This window comes from Aquarana catesbeiana, linkage group LG01 (assembly GCF_042186555.1).
Source record: "Aquarana catesbeiana isolate 2022-GZ linkage group LG01, ASM4218655v1, whole genome shotgun sequence".
NCBI lineage: Eukaryota > Metazoa > Chordata > Amphibia > Anura > Ranidae > Aquarana > Aquarana catesbeiana.
In genome coordinates this window covers 718196187-718218309 of record NC_133324.1, presented here as the reverse complement: position 1 = coordinate 718218309, position 22123 = coordinate 718196187, and the positions used below count along the sequence as shown (strand labels likewise).

The window sequence follows — 22123 nt, the reverse complement described above, 5'->3', positions numbered from 1 at the left end:
GACCAGGCAGTGAATTTTCAAAAGAGCAGGAGGTTTAATAATAACAGCTGCAGCTGGGAACAAATTCATTATTTGTTCAAAGAAAGAAGGCACGCAGGCCTTTTTATAACAACTTTTGACCATATAATTACATGTGGTACAATATGATTGGTTGCTAAGATGTACCTCATGGTAACTCTGACACCTGTCATACAACCAAACTTATTCATTCCCACAATTCCTATATGTTTATTACAATTATTTAGAACTGTTTTTGTCTATAGTTGTATCCATAGATACAGTATGACACCCAATCATGTTAAATCAAACTCTTCTTGTTTTGGTAAGACTTCTCCAACTCAAGGACAACATATTTACGACTTTGGAAAAAATAACTTCCAATCACCCCACCTTTTTTTTTTTTCTCCAAAGCATTTTATTGAAATAAACAAGAACATACACTGAAACATTGTTGATTCCAATTACAACATAGTCATTCACAATCAGACAAAAGAACACCAGCCACCATTGAGATAATAATTATTAGTAAATTCTGATCCCCCCCAATCCCCTCACAGGGCCTTCAAATAGATGTAGCATATCCCCCCAAAACCCACCACATTCATAACCTGAGTGAAAGCAATTCCCATGTTACAAGAGTAGTCTGTCAAGAACTAGGTCGACAGGGGCGAGACCAGGAGTATCTAGCCAAGGAGACTATAAGGCATCACATTTACCAGGGCGACCCCTATGCTGGAACATGTATTTCTCCAACCTCAGGGTGCCCCCCATTTGAGCAATCCATTCTTGTAGGACTGGAGGCTCTGACGCTTTCCAGTGTCTGAGAATAAGCTTGTGTGCCTGGAAAAGAGCTCTACCTATTGCCTGCTTGGAGACATCTTCAATAGTAAGATCATCTAAGATACCTAATAGGCAGGGCTTAGGGTCCATTGTAATATTGACCTGAAATACCTTGTTTATGGTAGTAACAACTCCCGTCCAGTACAGATGCAACTTGGGACAATGCCATAGAAGGTAAATAAGGTCTCCATGGTCCCTGGAGCATCGAGTACACTCGGAGCTCTCCCTAAGCCCCATTCTATAAAGCCTTGCGGGGGTGTGGTGTACCCGCAATACTATATACAATTGGGACAACTGCTGTGCCACGTTGAGAGAGCACAATTACACTGCCTGCAGGGCCTCCTCTGATTGCTCCTCCTCAAATGTGCCTACATCCCTCTCCCAATTGGCAGCCGCCTTTGAGGGGAAACCTTTTAAATTCGTAGACAAAAGCATAGCATGACATTGAGATGAATCCCTTATATTGAGAGACTTCAGTCATATAATGAAAGATGGGGGCCGGGGACTGCGTCCACGATATTCCTTCCGACTGTGCTCTAACTGCATGATGTAACTGCATATAGGGAAAATACATTATTATTATTATGATACAGGATTTATATAGCGCCAACAGTTTACGCAGCCCTTTACAACTTGAGGGTAGACAGTACAAATGCAATACACTTTAATACAGTAGGAATCAGAGGGCCCTGCTCCTTAGAGCTTACAATCTAATGCCGCGTACACAGGAGCGGACTTTTCGACCGGACTGGTCTGACGGACTATCCAGCGGACTTTCGGCGTACTTCCAACAGACTTTCCCAACGAAAAGACTTGCCTACACACAATCACACCAAAGTCCGATTCGTACGTGATGACGTACAACCGGACTAAAATAAGGAAGTTGATAGCCAGTAGCTAATAGCTGCCCTAGCGTCGGTTTTCCTCAGTCGGACTAGCATACAGACGAGCGGACTTTTCGATAGGAACTGGGTCCGGCGGAGTTTCGATGTAAAGATTTGAAACATGTTCCAAATCTAAAGTCGACCGAAAAAGTCCACTGCAGGTCCGATGAAGCCTACACACGGTCGAACCAGTCGGACCAGTCTGGTCGAAAAGTCCACTCGTGTGTACGCGGCATAAGAGTACATTGACTGAGGAAGGTTAAATTTGTTCTGCAAGTCCCTAAAGGAACGCAATTTACCATTGGAAAAGATGTGTGTCAATCGTGTGACTCCATGTAAGTGCCATCGTGCTCAACATGGCAAAGATTGTAATTCCTTATAGTATCCGTTGTCCCATATGGGACTGTAGCCAGTAAGGCCCTCTACTTCCTGTAATTGTCAAGTTTTACTCCATATCTTCTGCATCAAGACATGTGGGAAAGAGTTTATTAGATTTAGTCTAGGCCAGGGCTTCCAGTTCCATGGCCACATTGTGTACTCCCATGACGTGACGCAGAAAAGCCGTGATTGGTTCAACAGTCCCCTCACCACTGGCTGCCTCCAGGGGCAAAGCCCTGGCGATGTGTTGCAACTGGGCTGCCAAGTAATAGAGCCACGGGCTAGGCAGAGCCAAACCACCTGCTCCAACTTAACCCTTCGAGGTTTATTCGGCTATATGAAAGAGCGGAATGTCAAATTGATGATCCTAAATACTTTAAGTGGGACGACCATTGGAGTGTTATGCAGGATGTAAAGTAGTTGTGGCATAAAAATCATTTTTATGAGGGCTACCCTACCCAACAGCGATAGCTTTAATTTTGACCACATTTTGGTTTTATCTCTAATTCGGCCAAACAGGGGAGATAGATTGAGAGAGACATAGTCCCAGTGCTGAGGGGAAACATACACCCCCAAAAATTTGAGGGAGGAGGCCGTTGAAATATTATGCAAGGTGGGTCCCTGGCTGTCTGAAGGAGAGTCTAACAGCATAATGGAAGATTTACTCCAGTTAATCGCCAAGCCGGAGAATACTCCGAACTCGGTAATAACCGACATGGCTTCCCGCAGCAAATATGAGGTATCCCCCAGGAACAACATAGTGTCGTCGGCATAGAGCATGAGTTTCTCATGGATCTTGCCATATGTGAAGCCCTGAATTGAGGGGTTAGATCGGATCATGGCTGCTATGGGTTCTATAGCAATGGCAAACAATAGAGGGGCCAATGGGCATCCCTGACGAGTGCCCCTGTATAACAAGAAGGGAGGGGAGACGTGGCCCGCCTCTCTAATGACCGCCTCTGGGGAGCTATATGATAGGACCCGAGAAAAATATAGGACAAACCCAAATTTGTGCATGGTGGCCCAGTCACCCCACCTTGTGTTAAATGTCTTAGGCTACTTTCACACTAAAAGCGCCTGGCGTTAGCAGCGCTTTTCGGCCGTTAGCTGGGCACTTTCAACCCCCGCTAGCAGCTGAAGAAAGGGCACCGGAGGAAGTTCAGCCCCTCTTCTCCTTCCTCCGCTGCCAGGCCAATTAGAAAGGGCAACGCGTTTCGCGCATATGCAGTAGGGAGCCAGCTGTGAAGCCGAAAAGATTCACAGCTGGGTTCCCTTACCAGGAATGGCGGTGGCTGCACCTGACAGCCAATCCGAAGATCGGCTAGGGGGCCGACATCGTGTGCTCCCTGAACAGGTAAGTGTACATATAATAAAAGGCAGCAGCTGCAGTATTTGTAGCTGCTGACTTTTAACTTTTCGTGGAGGGGGGCTGGACCTCCTCTTTAATTAATGTACAAAGCTTTCCCGTATTCCACATGTTTACTTTTAAACCAACAGTATATAAAGTTTTCATTTTCAAGAAAAATGTTACATTTTTCTTGCCAATGGTTGTTTTACTACTTTTAAGGAATGGTAATTTACCAGGTTATGTCATCTGTTGTCAAAGTATTTTTTTTCTAAGTAGTGGTCAAAAATTCAACTTAAAATTAGATTTTCTATAATATAAAAAAATATAGTATAAACTTCTATAAAGTAATAACTTTTGATTTATAGTGAACTAATAATAATGTTGATCTCTATAGGCAGGTTGGTGTAAAGTTAGTAACTTTTTGGTCATTACAAGGAATGAGGGGGCACTCTTTACATCTGAGTAAAAGAGATACCTTCACATATTGAAAGACTTCTTCACAGTAAGAGCTGTGAAAATGTGGAATACGGTTATAAAGTCTAATGATCTATTTTGCTAAAATAAAAAATATGTTATACTTACCTGCTCTGTGCAAGGATATTGTACAGAACGGCCCTAGAGGTCTCTTCTGTCATGGATGTCAGCCATGCCTTTCAGCGGGTAAATGTGGTCTGAGCTGTGCATGCGCAGATAATACCACATTTATGGCCCGCTTTGTGTGCCACAGCGATATGACGTTGCCCGGCCAGTCAAGCGACTGAAGACAGGAAACCTGGAAGAAAGACCAGGGGAATATGGCAGTGCCAGGGACATGTGAGAGCCATGACAGCACATCACTGGACGGCTGCATGTGCCAGTAAATCTGTGCTAGTATGCAGTACATTATGATTTAAATCTGCAGGGGGGGGGTGGGCATTTCTTTACTTTTCTGAAGGGACTTTACTACCACTTTAAGAGAACATAGAGGGTACCTTTGCTGACTTCTCCTTCCACTTCTAAATATTCTGTCTGGCTGTCATGCTGATTATTATTATCCAAGTACAGGTTGCCATTATGAAAGAGACATAATTGCATCGAGATACTGAAAGCTTCCACTAGTGGTACATTTACAAATATTTATATTTAATATAATAGAAATAAAGAAGAACAAGCAGCAAAAAAGGTGAACACTGCAATAATAATTCAAGTATATGCTCAATGAAAATACATTGTACTATCCTTTTAAAAAAACACATTTTTTAAAGAAGACCTTTATTTGGTTTAGGTGGAGGGTAATTTGATCATTGCATTCAACAAATGTGTACTTTTTTTTTTTTTTTTACAAAACAAATTGTTCCTTTATTGAAGCATTGGCATTGTTCAAACACAACAGTGCCTAATGGAATGAGGTAACACATACAATAAAAATAGCAAAAAACAAAACAAAACCTACAGTCCATTTGGAAAGCGTATACTGTATGTTATCCAATTCTCCATTGGAGAACAGAGTCCTAGTACAGCGTCAGATAAGGCAGGGCACAACACATCAAATAAGGTAGGGCATCGCAGCCACCCCGGTACCTCAACCAAAATAGACTGGCAAATGAAGTATCCACTGCTAAGCCGTCCATCTCTGCCATAACCTGATAATATCAAACTTCCTAGGGCAATTCCTACTAATATAAGTCAGCTTGCACATGGGAAGAGCAGCGTTAATGGAATTTTCCCATGAAACCAAGGAGGGAGGGGAATGAGCATTCTATTTAAGTATAATTTCTCTCTTGGCATAATACATCATCTGAAATACCCAACAATGCCAGAGTAGGGGAAACCGAACAAATGTGTACTTAGTCACAAATATTCATATAAAACAATACTGATATTTTCTGAAGTTTCTGAATGATCTGAACTGGCTGTTGCTCCTGAAATTTAAATACTCTTATTAAACTAGAGGAGTCCAATGTGTTGAGACTTTTATATTTTCATAATCGTATATCATATACAGGTTTGTGGATTGATAAGCTTCTAGTAAGCGAGCGCAATCACTGTGCTACATTACTGTGTAGGAAGCACGTACAGTATCTCACAAAAGTGAGTACACCCCTCACATTTTTGTAAATATTTTATTATCTTTTCATGTTACAACACTGAAGAAATGACACGTCAGGGTTTATTTACTAAAGGCAAATCCACTTTGCACTACAAGTGCACTTGGAAGTGCAGTCGCTGTAGATCTGAGGGGAAGATCTGAAATGAGGGGAAGCTCTGCTGATTTATATCATCTAATCATGTACAAACAAAAATGTTGTTTTTTATTTTCCTTGCATGTCCCCCTCAGATCTACACTTGCAGTGCACTTGTAGTGCAAAATTGATTTGCCTTTAGTAAATCAACCCCTTGGCTACAATGTAAAGTAGTGAGTGTACAGCTTGTATAGCAGTGTAAATTTGCTGTCCCCTCAAAATAACTGAACACACAGCCATTAATGTCTAAACCGCTGGCAACAAATGTGAGTACACTTTTAAGTGAAAATGTTCAAATTGGACCCAAAGTGTCAATATTTTGTGGGGCCACCATTATTTTCCAGCACTGCCTTAACCCTCTTGGGCATGGAGTTCACCAGAACTTCACAGGTTGTTACTGGAGTCCTCTTCCTGGATGTTAGAGACCTCGTGCTCCTCCACCTTCCGTTTGAGGATGCCCCACAGATGCTCAATAGGGTTTAGATCTGGACACATCCTTGGCCACTCCATCACCTTTACCCTCAGCTTCTTTAGCAAGGTAGTGATCGTCTTGGAGGTGTGTTTGGGGTCGTTATCATGTTGGAATACTGCCCTGCGGCCCAGTCTCCGAAGGGAGGGGATCATGCTCTGCTTCAGTATGTCACAGTACATGTTGGCATTCATGGTTCCCTCAATGAACTGTAGCTCCCCAGTGCCAACAGCACTCATGCAGCTCCAGACCATGACACTCCCACCACCATGCTTTACTGTGGGCAAGACACACTTATCTTTGTACTCCTCCCCTGGTTGCCACCACACACGCTTGACCGCATCTGAACCAAATAAGTTTATGTTGGTCTCATCAGACCACAGGACATGGTTCCAGTAATCCATGTCCTTAGTCTGCTTGTCTTCAGCTTTCTTGTGCATCATTTTTAGAAGGGGCTTCCTTCTGGGACGACAGCCATGCAGACCAATTTGATGCAGTGCGCGGCTTATGGTCTGAGCACTGACAGGCTGACCCCTCACCGCTTCAACCTCGGCAGCAATGCTGGCAGCACTCATATGTCTATTTCCCAAAGAATATCTCTGGATATGACGCTGAGCATGTGCACCCAACTTCTTTGGTCGACCATGGTGAGGCCTGTTCTGAGTGGAACCTGTCCTGTTAAACCGCTGTATGGTCTTGGCCACCGTGCTGCAGCTCAGTTTAAGGGTCTTGGCAAACTTCTTATAGCCTAGGCCATCCTTATGTAGAGCAACAATTCTTTTTTTCAGATCCACAGAGAGGTCTTTGCCATGAGGTGCCATGTTGAACTTCCAGTGACCAGTATGAGAGAGGGAGAGCGATAACACCAAATTTAACACACCTGCTCCCCATTCACACCTGAGACCTTGTAACACTAACAAGTCACATGACACCGGGGAGGGAAAATGGCTAATTGGGCCCAATTTGGACATTTTTACTTAGGGGTGTACTCACTTTCATTGCCAGTGGTTTAGACTGTTATTAGACATTAATAGCTGTTATTTAGACATTAATGGCTGTGTGTTGAGTTATTTTGAGGGGACAGCAAATTTACACGGTTATACAAGCTGTACAATCACTACTTTACATTGTAGCAAAGTGTCATTTCTTCAGTGTTGTCACATGAAAAGATATAATAAAATATTGACAAAAATGTGAGGGGTGTACTCACCTTTGTGAGATACTGTATGTACATGTAATAACCCAGATATGGTTCCCTCTTGAACATGTGATTACAAACTATAGATGAAAATATAGTTGTTTCCTCATTTAACACAAAAAGCCTAGGATATCTAAGTACATACATAGATTTTTTTTTTTGAAAATTGTAATACAATTGGAAATCTGTGTCTGGCATTTATGAGATTTGAGATGAAATCTGCACAAAAGAATGTATTCCTTATTCATCCAGTAGAACAAGAAAATGCTGAACCTGTAGCAGAGGTCATAGCTGCAGAGACCTCTCCTGTGCTTGAAGCAAGTTCAGACAACATCCTGGAGGAGCTGAGCTCAGCAGCAGAAGACTGGTCAGAGCTCTCAGCTAGAAAACCAGAAGAGTCAGTTGAGAATTCAGATGCAGCACAAGGTGGGTGCAGTAAAGAAGCCAGTAGTAAAAACACCTTAGATTGCCCAGGTCCTAATCTGTAATATACAAATGAAAAAGCTATTTCCAGGAACCTAAACCTTGTAGGACAGTCAGGGGTCTCAAACTGGCAGCCCCCCAGCTGTTACAGAACTACAAGTCCCATCATGCCTCTGCCTGTGGGGGGTCATGCTTGTAACTGTCAGCCTTGCAATGCCTCGTGGGACTTGTAGTTCTGCAACAGCTGGAGGGCTGCCAGTTTGAGACCCCTGTATGTAGGTATTTGATTTGTGCTTCAATAAATTAACAACTTAGCCTTAACTATAGGCCACAGTGAAATACCTGAAATTACACAGTGCTTAGTGCTATAGTAAATTTAATGCCAATACAATATATTAAAGTTTAAAACTGTACATTGTTTATGTTAATGTAAAATTAATTTAATTTTGATACCTACAGTACGGTGCAAAACTTTTAGACACTAAAAATACTGTGAGGATGCTTTCAAAGAATAGTTTTTAATTGATCAGTTAACAAACGGCAAACTGCATAAACAGAAAAAAAACTAAATCAAATCAATATTTTATACGTTCATCCTTTACATTTAAAACAGCATAAACTCTTCAAGGTACATTTGCACAGAGTTTAAGTGATATTAAAGTACATAATCCAGACATAATTAAAACAATCATACCAAACATGTCCTAATATCAACAAGATAACATCTAGGTTAAAATAGGCTCGGTTCACACCTATGCGTGTGTGCGGGCAGCGTTTGCTTGGGCATGGCAGCTCATTCATTTGAATGGGTTGCCATGCCTGCGTTTCCCACAGAAAAACGGCGCATGCTCCTTTTTCAAAACGCAGCCAGCAGAGAAATCGCATGGTTTCTGCACCCGAAAACGTGCTCCAGGTGGTTGTGGGTGCAGGAATTGCAGCGATCTATGCAGTTGCAGAGATGTGAAACAAGAATAGGAGCTGAACTGCTGGTACTCTCCTAATTTCATAATTACATTTGTCCAACTTGGATCAGTGTGCAAATGTCTTACCTAAAGTATTGCTGTGGAAGCTAGCAACCACTGTAGTAGTTGGCACTACTACAGTGATCACTGCAGTCTTTCAGGTTTTGTGCCAAGCGGCTGCCCTATTGTAAACTGACCACAGGTAGTTGCTCGCTCAGCATTGCCTCCGTTCACAAAACCCTTGTATTTCTTCACTGATGACAAGGTGTTTTCCGATTGGAACTTGACATCGCCCCCACCCTCCTCTCCACTTTGCCTGATCACGGAATGCCTTGTATTAATCACAGCAGTCCCTCAGGTATGAGATATGCATTCTTACATTGGTTTAAGCTGGACCAACATAAGTGTGCAACTGAGATCAAACCTAAAGTTCATCTTTAAATCAAACAGAAACAGCTGTGAAAGAGGAATCAAACTATGTGAGGAAAAGCCATGCTCAATTAATTCGTCGAAGACAACGTCTCTCACAGACAGAACTTTTACTGAAGACAGGTATTTCCAGATGTGCTCTCCAAGCTTTTCTGCAAGAACACACAGAAACAAGGAATGTTGAGAAGCAAAAATGCAGGAGTCGCCCAAGGAAACTTAGTGGATCAGATTAAATGAAATACATCATGCTGACTCCCGTTTGTGATCAGAAGATGTCGAGTGGCATCATCAGCTCATGCCTGGCAGGAACCAGTGGGACCCTGGTATGCCAATCTACAGTCTGGAGAAATCTGGTCAGAAGTGTTTTTCATGGAAGACTTGCATCTAAAATGTGATACCTTTGACACTGAAAACACTGATGAGTCAAACTTTATAAGATTTGGCTGTAATTTAGGGAAGTTTATTCCAAGAAGGTCTGGAGAGTGTTCCAAGCATGAGTGCAATGACAGGAAGTATAACACATAAAGCAGCAGTCTTCAAACTTTCTAAACAAAGGGCCAGTTTATTGTCCAAAGACTTTAGGGGGGGGGGGACTGTGTCCGGCGGGTGTGGAAACTTTCCTGGCATCACTACATTTGGTATTAGGAGGAGGAATAGTGCCCCATCGTTGGCATTATTAGAAGGAACAGTATCGCATTGTTGGTGTCAGTGGGCAAAATGGTGGCCCATTGTTGGTGTCAGTTGGCAGAATAGCGTCTTGTATGAGTGGGAAGAATAGTTCCAAGGGCCGGTTAAAGGCAAGCAAAGGGCCGCATCCGGCGCCCGGGCCACAGTTTAGAGAAGACTGACATAAAGGATCAATCATTCTTGGTGCTGTTTTAAAGGCAAAGTTTGAACACACAAAATATAGATTTGGTTTATTTTATTTTTTTCTGTTTATTCACTAGGTTGTTAATTGATATTTAAAAACTATTCATTGCATTATTTTTTAAAGCATCCTCATTTTACAGCATTTTTCCTGAAGCCTTAGCACAGTACTATACATTGGGATGTTTTTGTGGGGAATGCAATGGTCTCATGTCATAAAAACTTGAGAATGTTTCTTTTATTTTAGAGAGTGAAGAGGCTATAGAATCTGAAGTTGCTGCAAGTTCCTAAAGGTAAAATTCACTTTCTGCGACATGTTAGTTTCAATACAAAATACAATACATGGGTCTACCATTATGTCTTGAAAGCTTGTGAACCAATAGTAATGCGCAAGATCATCACATACTCCCAGAGTTGAAATTTTGTGTTACATGACAAGTGGCTACTATGTGTTTTAGAATAGAGGTAAATGTAATCAGTCTCCTGTGGGAACCTTTCATCTGCATTTTTTGTTATCCTTGCAGGGTCGTCACAAGCCTGGGCTATTTAAACTAATGTTGGCCATACACTAGCTGAAAAATAGTTTGAAAATCTGTCATTTGGACCGTTCTTTCATTTTTCGTCCAGTTAATGGGCACAAATAGAAAATCAGTTTTGACTTTTCAGAGGCAAAAAATTGAAGGAATAGGTTGGAAAATTCTGCAGAATGAACGATGAATTGAAAGGTCAATGTGTTTCTCGCCCGTTAAAAATGTAACTGTTAGCACTGCGCATATGTGACAAAACAGACAAAAAAGTATTCATTTATGTCCATTGAATGATTTATTGTTTGAAATTTCGGTCATTACATGATGGCACTATCGTTTGCTCTCACGGCAAGTGTTCGTTATTTGAAAACGAGTTTGAATAATTTTTCGCATAGTATTTGGCCAACATAAGCCTACTTTCACACTACTCTATTGCAAAAACACAGTAAAAAGGCATATGTGTTTTTTCAGAGTTTTTGTCGTGAAAAAAAGACATGTAACTCAAAACCGCAACCGTGTTTTTGCATCGTTTCCAATCATTTTAATGGGGAGGTGCGTTTTTGGTGCATTTTTTACTGCACCAAACATGCATCAAAAATGCAGCAAGCAGGATTTCACAAAACGCAGCAGACCTGCAACTGATCAGTGTGAAGAGTTCCGTAAAATTTTATGGTCATGATGGGCTCTCGAAAGCTGTGTACGAACGAATAGCTTATTAGACGATCACTCTGAATGCAGTGTTTTTCAGCCAATTTTCTCATTGTGTGTACTAGGCATAAATGCTGGACATCCTATTAAAGGATTAGCACCAGGGCCGCCATCAGGGGGGTACAGCCCACACTCATGTAAGGGGCCCGGTCATTCCAAGGGGCCCGGATGTCCCAAACGACTCGGGCCCCCAAGGTATTTTCACCTGCTGCCTGACAGCCACTTTCGGTCTCTCCGCCACACTTCCTGGTTGCCAGGGCAACGCCAAGCTCACTCCTCACAGCGCCGCCGATTAGACGCCTTGAGATGCACTTCTGCTGGGATTGGTGGAGGGGGAAGTGGGTGGAAAAGTTTCCGCCCAGCTCCCCCTCCACCAATCGCAGCAGAAGTGCATACGGAGGCTTCTAATCTGCAGCGCCTGTGAGGAGTGAGCTTGGCGTTGCCCTGGGAACCAGGAAGTGTGGCAGAGAGACCGAAAGTATGGAGGGTCTCACCGTCTCACAGGAAGAGGACTGAAAGGGGGGGCTCCTGCTGGTCTCATCTGATGTTCACCTCCTGCCGCTCCCCGCAATGACAGGGCTCCATTCTACCCCTTTCTGCATCGATGTCCTGGCTCCTCCCCTCTATGCTGGTGAGTAGCTGTGTCTGTACACACATCCATGTACTAAGTGGAATGTTAATGTTAGGCCCCTTTCACACTGGGGTGGTGCGTGCATATTTTTAGCAGCGCTTTACCGTCAATTCTGCGGCACTATTCGGCCGATAGCGGGGTGCTTTTAACCCCTGCTAGCGGCAGAGAAGGGGTTAAAACCACCCGCAAAGCGCCGCTGCAGTAGCGGTTTGCCGGCGGTTTAGCTGCGCTGCCCATTGATTTCAATGGGCAGGGGCGCTTTAGGGGAGGTGTATTCACCGCTCCTAATGCGCTGCAAAGATGCTGCTTGCAGGACTTTTTTTCCGTCCTGCTAGCGCACCTCCCCAGTGTGAAAGCCCTAGGGGCTTTCACATTGGAGAGACAGTGAAAGCCAGTGTGAAAGCCCGAATGCTTTCACACTGGAGCGATGCGCTTGCAGGACAGGAAAAAAAAATTCCTGCAAGCAGCATATTTGGGGTGGTGCGGGGAGGTAAATACAACGCTCCTAAACCGCCCCTGCCATTGAAAACAATATGCAGCGCTGCCGAAGCGCCCGCAAAGCCATTCAGCAGCTGCACTTTGTGGGTGCTTTTAACCCTTTTTTGGCCACTAGCAGGGGTTAAAAGCGCCCCGCTAGCGGCCGAAAAGTGCACGACGGTAAAGCGCTGGGGGGGGGGGGCAGAACGAAAGTTGTGTAAGGGGCCCCAAAATTTCTGATGGCTGCCCTGATTAGCACAGGTGCTTCCAAGGTAGGAGTGGGCACCGTCAAATTTTACAATAAAAAGTAATTATTTGCATACCATATCAACTCAAACTCTCAGGAATTACTGATCATGAACTGAATTCTGTATGTCTTAATATAATGCTCAATTTGTGCAAGGCTTACTTTTAGGGCTCATTCGGAACCAGCTGGGTCTGCTGCTGTGCACCCGTGTGTTGCATTAGGGTAGACTGTTCATTTGAGTGGGTTCCCTAATACAACCCAAAAGACCAGAAATTGTAAACGTGTCATTTTCATTTCCATAACACACAGCAGTGCATAGATGGTAATATGAGTCGCCCAATTCAGTAATGCGCAACAAGCATTACTGCGTGTGCGGTAATGTGCACTTTAATGCAGCACAGGGGTGTAAGTGTGCCCTAATGTTCTAAAAGAGAAGGTTGAGAGAAGAAAAGAGTATATTTAGTTCTTCATATATTTTGAAAGTATCACATTTAAGGATTACTCTAGTCCTGTGTGCTCTGTGCTTCCTACCATGACAGTACATTAGGAATAGCTTCTTGGTAAACCCCAGTTTTCCAAATGAAAGAGTCTTCCATGGTCTTCACCCCCTAAAACGTATACTTTTTTTTATAATTGAGGTCATATGTGAAATCACTGTAGGGGAGGCTTTACATCACCCCTTCCAAAATACCCTGAAACCTCAATACAGGAGGGGGTTTCCTCTCTACCAGCCTTCTTTGAGTAATTCAATGTTCTTGAGCACTACAGGTGCTCTTTATACTACATGTTTCACTACAAGTAGTTGTAAATATTTGCTGCATAAAGCAGGTATCCCATGGGAGAAAGAGAAGCTGATCTATGAACTTCATTTTCTAGCCTGTTCTTTTAAAAATACCAGTTTAAATTAAACTGCTCTCCTGCCAGGTGGTACATCTTCACCAATCATGTGAAAAGCAAATTTCAGTTTATTTCATCTGCACATGATTAGATAATTTAAGTTAAAGGGGTTGTTAAGGCAGAAGGTTTTTTATCTTAATGCATACTATGCATTAAGATAAAAAGCCTTCTGTGTGCAGCAGCCTCCCCAGCACACCCTAGTATTTACCTGAGCCCATCTCTGTCCAGTGATCTCCATGAGTCCCTTGGCCGTCCGCGACTCTCCTCCTGATTGGCACAGCAGCTGCGCCATTGTCTCCCGCGACTGTCAATCAAAGTCAGTATGCACCGCTCCTAAATCGCCCCTGTCCACTGAAAACAATGGGGCAGCGCCGGCAAAGAGCCACTTCAGTGGCGTTTTGCGGGCAGTTTTAACCCTTTTTTGGCCACTAGGGGGGGTTAAAACCGCCCTGCTAGCGGCCGAATAGCGCCGCTAAAATGACGCTAAAGTGGCGCTAAAAATAGCGCCGCTTTACCGCTGACGCAGGCCCCAGTGTGAAAGTAGTCTTAGGTGGGGAATGGGCATGTCTACAAGCAATAATTAGGTTGAAAACTGGCAATATATAGAAAAACAGTTAAGTGGTAGTATGCGGTGAGCTCCATTGGGCTTATTACATAGACAGAACAATAAAGAATCAGCAAAATTTCAAGCATCCTTTTTATTAGATTTTTTTGCATCTCTATGCTACCTGCCTCACTTGGTACCTATAAAGTTTCAATTGCCATTATCATCCTGTTATAAACCACAAAATCCGACGCTGGTTTTAGGGTCTAAGGTACCACTTTGTCAAGGATCACTCCCTAAATTTGGGGATCTGTTGTGTACCGCTAACCAATTTATTTTCCAGTTTGTGCTGTCTCAACCTTATGCTTGTGTTTTCTCAATATTGTTTATTCTTTTAAACAGACTGGAGAAATTGTTCCACACAAACAGTACAGTTCCTGAAATTCAGAATTTCCAAATCCCAGATACATCAAGGTCACAATCCCAAACCCATCGTACAGTGCTGGCTTCTCATTTCCTGCGATGTCACTGTTCACTTCCATTGGAATCACTGGTGTTATATTGTAGTAGTTCTGTCTTTCTTATATATTGTTACTTGTATTGCTGGAAGAGAGGTTAAGGGTGCTGTGGTACTAGTTTGTATAATGTATAACATGTTTTTACTGGTAAAGTATTGAATTATTTTTGGTACCTAAAAAGCAATAAGTCAGTTTTCTATTGTTCGGGCATTTATTCATTTTAAAGAGACACAATCTAGTTGATCCTGATTGTTGCCAAATCAAGCAGTAGTCAACATTCAGAAAAAAGACTGGCTGTGTAGTACTCTATGCAAGTGTGCACATTAATCCTAGGGCAGAATGGTATGGGATTAATGTGATAGGGTAATGTTGATATGCAAAGGATAGTAACCCTTGGCAATCAATTGGTTTTACTTTCATCAGTATGGAACAGTCCAAATAATGAAGGATAATTGGTTTCTATGGGTTATTGCAGACTGCACAATGTATCATTAAGTAAAATAATATTTAAAGCCATACCTGAAAATGCACCACAAGGCTTCCCGTGTAGAAGAATCTGAATAATTGAATGAAACAAACCAGATCAGAAATGTGCTGCTTCTTCTATTGCACGACAATCACAAAACAGACAACAAACCTGTTACTATGGATGGTGGGGAAGTCTGGTGTTCTTGAAACTGCACAAAGCCTCAATTTTTAATGTGTTCTATAACTGGACTGCAAAAACGTGTAAAACTCTTACAGTGAGCAGAAACATTTATAGAATAGGTAAAGCTTTATGTAAATATATAGTAATATAACAAGGATGTATACATGTTTACAAGCAATAAGGCACATAAAGTACATTCACAAATTTATCAGCTCAAACAACGATGTAAAATTGATATTAGCTCTTACATTGATAGCTGCATTTTCTATCAACATATAAAAGTAATAACTGTTTTGAAAGTATTAGAATCCATATTTTGTACAGAGTGTGCTGGGAATAGATCATGGCTTGTTTGTCTGGCTCTATGAGCACAGGCCATTCTTACGCCCGCTGTGTACCCATGGAAAGTTTATATATAAACAGGTGCATTGGTCTAATGCAGGGGTCTCCAAACTTTCTAAACAAAGGGCCAATTTACTATCCTTCAGACTTTAGAGGTTCAGTGAGGGTAGAAAATGTCCTGACGTCGATAAAAATGCCCCATCATTGGTGTCCATGAGAGAATAGTACCCCATTATTGGTGTCAGTGGGAGGAATAGTGCACCATCTTTAGTGTCAGTGGGTGGAAGAGTGTTCTATCATTGGTGTCAGTGGGAGGAAAAGTGCCTGTTGTTGGTGTCAGTGGCAAGAATTATGCTCCATTGTTAATATCAATGGGAAGAATAGTGTCCCGAGGGCTGGATAAAGACAAGCAAAGGGCCGCATCCGGCAGCAGTTTGGAGACCACTGGTCTAATGTATGGCATAAAACCTGTGTCCTGACTTCAATAGCATGGCTATACCTTTTACACATTGTGTCATCTGCGCCCAAAAAACTAATCTTTTGGATACATCTTCCCCAAACTGATTGGCTGTGGATTAAAGCATTTAGCTTTCCACGCCTTACACATTCTGTGGTGTTATTCAAATACTATGTAATCGGGATACTTGTTTCATGTCAAGAGTTTGTATTTTTATTTTCCATTTAGATGTTGTGAATGCTGAGTCGCTTTAAGTGGCTTTCTTATACAGCTTATGGTGCTTTTGCTGTGTGAGGTGCGAACCACTTAACCTTCAGAGGGTTCTGGACATATCCTATGATAAACTTCACTGTGAATGGCTTTGTAGTCATTTTCCTACCTCACCCAATCCTGCTGTCTTTCCATGTAGTTATCTGCCTTGAACACTACATTAGTAGCTACGCCAAATGGGTCAGCACTATAGAAGCTATATGCAAGTTTACTGTAATTCTTAAATGTTACACCTTGTATACTAAACAGTATTTTCTCAGCGAAGATATTTCCTCTATGTGACTTACTAAGGAATATAAAAGCCTCTTTACACCTGTGTGTTTGTGTGAAGTTTTTTTCTTCTTATCAAGCATGATTTATTAGGTAAAAAGGATTACAGAAGGCTATAAAGCAAAAAGAAAAGCAGCGCTGCTCTAAGGGTAGTAAGTAGTTAAAGTAGTAGTAAGTAGTTCCTCAGGAGCCTGAAGAAGGAGCACGCATGCTCCGAACGCGAGCGCGCTACGGCCACGCCCCCAGCTCTCCTCCACCTGGCGTCATCTTCCTAGGAACCTGCTGACGTGCTGTCTGAGGGAACCCCAAGCCATCTGAAGCTACGGACTCCACCGCAAGCGGCCGAGGCCGGCCCCGCCACAGCCCAGCTGTTTTGTGATGTGACTCTGCGTTGCCCAGGAGAACCTACCTATGCCTATTTCTTATCACACAAATGTGAGTGTACAATTTGTAATAAAATAGTGTTTTTAACTACTTACTACCCTTAGAGCAGCACTGCTTTTCTTTTTGCTTTTTCATACCACAGAGTCCCTTCTACTCTGACAAGCCGGCTGCCGCTCATCATAGAAGCCTTAACCATCTTTAACTGTTTTTAACTGTTTATTACCCCCTGGACATATCCTATCCCCCACGCTACTGCCCCTTATCTACCCACTAGCAGCACCTGTCAGCGCTCCATTCCCCCTCTGTTACTAGAAGGCTATAGATGTTGCTTTTAGTTACAATGTTTAGCTATTTAGCACAAAATGGAATGGGCATGCATTATTTCTATGACAATGGTGTCCTCTAAGGTCAAATTGTACACCAGCAATTGTCAGCTTTGAGTAGCTGCAGCAGAAAAGAATGGAATTTGGGGAATCCAGGTCATTCATTCCCCAAGGCTAAGCGAGGACTTTTTCTCAGACATACACTTCTGGGGAAACATTGGCCACAACAGCAAAATCTACTTGTGAACAGCTCTTCAGACTATAGTCTAGTACACACGGGCCAAACGTCGGATGGCATTAGCCGGTTCAATAAAAACTGGCTGACTTTTGGCCCGTGTGTTTGGCAGCCGGTCCGACAGTCAGAGGAGTATGCTGGAAAACCAACAGCCGACTGGCTCTCGATCAGCGCTGACTGCAGTGTTCTGGCAGGGGGCCGTTCCCCCATCAGAACACAATAGAACAGTGGAGAGATTGCTGTACTAACATCGGATTGTTAATACAGCAGCTCCGACCGGAGCTGTTAGTGATTTTTAGTTCAACCCGCCGGGTTGAACTAAAAAAAAAAACTAGTGGTGTGTGCTAGGCTTTAGTCTGTGCTTGCCTGTGACTGTCAGGTACTACTGTAGGCTGCCAAGGATCTTACACCAACACCTGTGACCAAGCACTGCAAAGAACGCAGCTGCACTCCAGCTTCCAACATATCTAAGGCCCTGTTCACACATACTGCAGTGACCTGAGTTTTACTGTACTGGAAGAATACAGCTCATTGTAAGGCTACACAGAAAACAATTGTTTTCCACGTATCCTGGTCACACCACAGTGCTGGTGCCATGTATGCATTTTAACACAACACATGTAAATGCACATCAACACAACACAAATCTATTAAGAGAAATAAAAAAACTTTTTATTATTTTGTCCCTTTCATAGACCCATACAACAGCCATCTTAGAGGGGAAGTAGAGAGTGTGCAGTGGAAAACTGGCTAGTGAGGTGTCTCAATGGCACAGTTTATAGAAATAGATGAGTAACTTCATAAATCCTGGTATAGGGTCCAAAACTGCCTTTTACGTGTGAGCAATGGATACACCCAATATTGCCCCAATCTCTTCATCTGCCTCCTCTTCCTCAGTATAGCTAATGTAATCGCAATAATTGGGAATGTTACACTAGACATTCCATTCACCGATGCTTCTCCAAAACAAAAAATGTGTTTGTCTCAGTCTCTCTCTATTCTCCTCCCTCACTCCTTCTCCCAAGCTACAAGGTAGGTGCCAGAAGCCGAACCACAATGCCGGCAGGGGTGGATGGGAAGGTTCTATGTAACGTCAATGGTTCTCTGTACCAACGGGTTAAAATTTTTATATTCTTTTCTTGTGAGAAGCAGGAAATGGTAGATTTATGAGTAAAATGAAATAAAGTTTGCCATTTTGCCATCAAAATGTCCCAGTTCTGCGGACCACTTCCTAGTGTATGTGGGTAAAATGGGGTGAGGTTTGGAAAACTGCTTAATTAGGCCAACATCCCTAATACAATGTAGAGGAGGAACTCCCCTAAACAGATGGGACTTTAAGGGCTCAGAGAGTGCACAGACGTCTACAGGGCATAATATAGATTCAAAGTATTTATTGGTATCAAAAAGTAAAATAGTAGTATTGATAAAAAATGGTACATTAAACAATGTTACATAGAATGAAATGGTCAGTGGCCGCAAGGCAAAAGATAGGACCATCAATGTACAATGGTAGAAATTGTATAGAAACCAATCGCCAACATGTTTTGGAGTCCTTTATGCTCCTTCTTTCTTTGAAGGTTTAAACAATCTTGGTAAATATCTTCTATAGAATAAAACACATATTAGAACATAATCGCAAATTAACTGCAGTGATAGGTGAGGGAAAGTGAAGGAGAGGAGAACATAGGGAATACTCACAGTGCCTGAGAGTGGACCCATAGCGCACAGCCAGCAAAAATATAAAAACAATAATGGTGGATCCAATGGAATATGTGTAAAAGGTGCAGAGGATCCCACCGGCTCAGGCAGGGCCCACGGGGCGTACACAGAGATCACCTAACGTGGACAAAAAAGGAGAATGGGATATACAGTATCTCAGAAAAGTGAGAACACCCCTCACATTTTTGTAAACATTTTATTATATCTTTTCATGTGACAACACTGAAGAAATCACACTTTGCTACCATGTAAAGTAGTGAGTGCACAGCTCGTATAACAGTGTAAATTTGCTGTCCCCTCAAAATAACTCAACACACAGCCATTAATGTCTAAACCGCTGGCAACAAAAGTGAGTACACCCCTAAGTGAAAATGTCCCAACTGGGCCCAAAGTGTCAATATTTTGTGTGGCCACCATTATTTTACAGCACTGCCTTAACCCTCTTGGGCATGGAATTCACCAGAGCTTCACAGGTTGCCACTGGAGTCCTCTTCCACTCCTACATAACGACATCACGGAGCTGGTGGATGTTAGAGACCTTGCGCTCCTCCACCTTTCGTTTGAAGATGCCCCACAGATGCTCAATAGGGTTTAGTTCTGGAGACATGCTTGGCCAGTCCATCACCTTTACCCTCAGCTTCTTTAGCAAGGCAGTGGTCGTCTTGGAGGTGTGTTTGGGGTCGATATCATGTTGTAATTCTGCCCTGCAGCCCAGTCTCCGAAGGGAGGGGATCATGCTCTGCTTCAGCATGTCACAGTACATGTTGGCATTCATGGTTCCCTCAATGAACTGTAGCTCCCCAGTGCCGGCAGCACTCATGCAGCCCCAGACCATGACACTCCCATCACCATGCTTGACTGTAGGCAAGACACACTTGTCTTTGTACTCCTCACCTGGTTGCCACAGACTTCCCAGGCGGGGTTGAATAAATGTACGAGCCTGGGGCCAAGCAGAGCATTGAAAGGAGCCTAACGTGGGAACCCCATACCCTGAGGGAAAGCAGTATTATCAAAAAAGGATGTTAAAGGAGAAGGGTCTGAGGATAGAACTGAGCATAACCCTCTTTTATACCATAGTTTAAGAGCAGCTATCGTCTGAGGTGAGGAAGAGGTCAAATTAGAGAGGGCTCCATTGTAACCACATAGTAAGGCTCTTAGATCAACAGGAGCTAGGTCTTGTTCAACCATTACCGAAGCCTTTTGGAAAGGACGGAGGAACCATTCAAGAGTGCGTGCCATAAGAGCAGCTTTATAATAAATTTCATAATCCGGCAGCCCCGTGCCAACCTGAAGCTTCGGGAGGGTTAACAGATTATATTTGACTCTAGAAAGACCGCGATTCCATATGATTCTAATAGAAAAAGCATAGGGAGGCAAAGACGGATTTGGGTATAAGAATTGGAATTGTCTGAAAGAGGTACAGTAGTTTATGTAGGGTATCCATTTTAAGGGTATGAATGCGACTTAACCAGGGCAGGCAGAAACCCCCCCCAGGACTCCAGGTCTTTTCGAATACGAGAAAGGAGGGGAACATAGTTCAAGGAGAACAAGTTGGCAAGGTTGGCAGGTATCGAGGCTCCCAGGTGTGAAATGGGGAATGAGTAGCTTGAGCGGAGTGAGGACAGTGTTGTGACAGGTAAAGACACCAGGCACGATATTTAAAGGAATATTTAATTTTTATTGTTTCACGTTAAGCATCATTAAAATCCCTTCCTTTAAAAACGATTGTTTTAAAAACTTATTCTTGCATTGATACATGTCGCCTAGGGCAGTACCCGGGTCCCCATACACTTTTTATGGCAATAACTTACACATAAGCCTTTAAAATGAGGACTTTAGATTTTTCATGTTCGTGTCCCATAGACTTTAATAGCGTTCGCATCTTCGCTAAAACTTTTTTTTTTCGTACATCACGAGACACAGAGCCACAGTATTTACTGGATGGGTTATATAGGCACCTTTAGGTGATGGACGCTGGCACACCCTAGACAGGAAGTTTAGCTACCTATATAACCCCTCCCCTTACTGGGAGTACCTCAGTTTTTTCGCCAGTGTCTTAGGTGTTGGCCACGAGTAAAGATGTGCTGGGCTGAGCTCCACTGGAATATTCCTTGCTGAGGCAAGCCATGCAAATGGATCAAATTCAAAGTGTCTTTTTCAGGCCAAACTGAATGGTACCGGGCCTCGTGTCCGAAGAAACAAGGTTTTACCTGTAACGCTTCTCTTTTTTGAGAGCTGGACCCCGGGATCCAGTATTTGTTTTTTTCAGGCATGTTCCTGGAGGGGTGCTTTTTACAGGCCCAGGGCTGTGGATCACCCAATAACAAGGGGGCCCCAGTCCCTAAAGGTTTTTTAACGGAGCCTACCATGAGCGGTGAAGATTGGGTCTGTTTGGTTTACCACAGAACCCTGCAGCCGGATAAGGTAAGGGAGATTCCTAAGGAATTTTTCAAATTCTTGTGGGTTTTCTCCTTTAAGTAAATGTTGCTATGCCTAAAGTTGCCATCGGGGGCTGTCAAGTGCACGTACCTGTTTCATGCTTGTCAGTCTTGCTCAGTGTCACAAGCTGCATGCTTTCTCTGAGCCCAAGCTCCAGATAGGATGTGGGAAGGGTTTTTTTTTTGTTTGTTTTCTTTTTCGGAATGTCCCCCCACAGCTTCTCCTCCAGGCTAAAGGCCATGCTGCATACCGCTCCCGCTGCCGCCGCCATTACAGCGGCTCTCCAGCCACTCGCCCTCCTCTATCCTCCGCCCCGCGGGAAAGCGGTCTTTATTTGAAAAAAAGATGAGGGGGTTGGAAGGGGTGGAGGAGGAGGGGGGCAGAGCATCAGTGCGTTGTCGGCGTGGTTCAACTCCCACAAACGCGGGCCATGCTTAGCTATAAAGGTACACTTTTTGTAGGTGCA

The 22123-nt window shown here is 43.2% G+C and overlaps 1 protein-coding gene across 1 annotated transcript in view; it reads left to right on the top strand.

The window, feature by feature from the left end:
• MGARP (mitochondria localized glutamic acid rich protein) overlaps positions 1-16603 on the top strand; it is a 77573-nt gene extending 60970 nt beyond the window's left edge. The window contains 3 exon segments of the mRNA XM_073603916.1: positions 7592-7765; positions 10268-10313; positions 14454-16603. Of these exon segments, the coding sequence (XP_073460017.1) occupies positions 7592-7765; positions 10268-10311 (218 nt within the window). The 3' untranslated portion in view covers positions 10312-10313; positions 14454-16603.
• The last annotated feature ends 5520 nt before the right edge of the window (positions 16604-22123 follow it).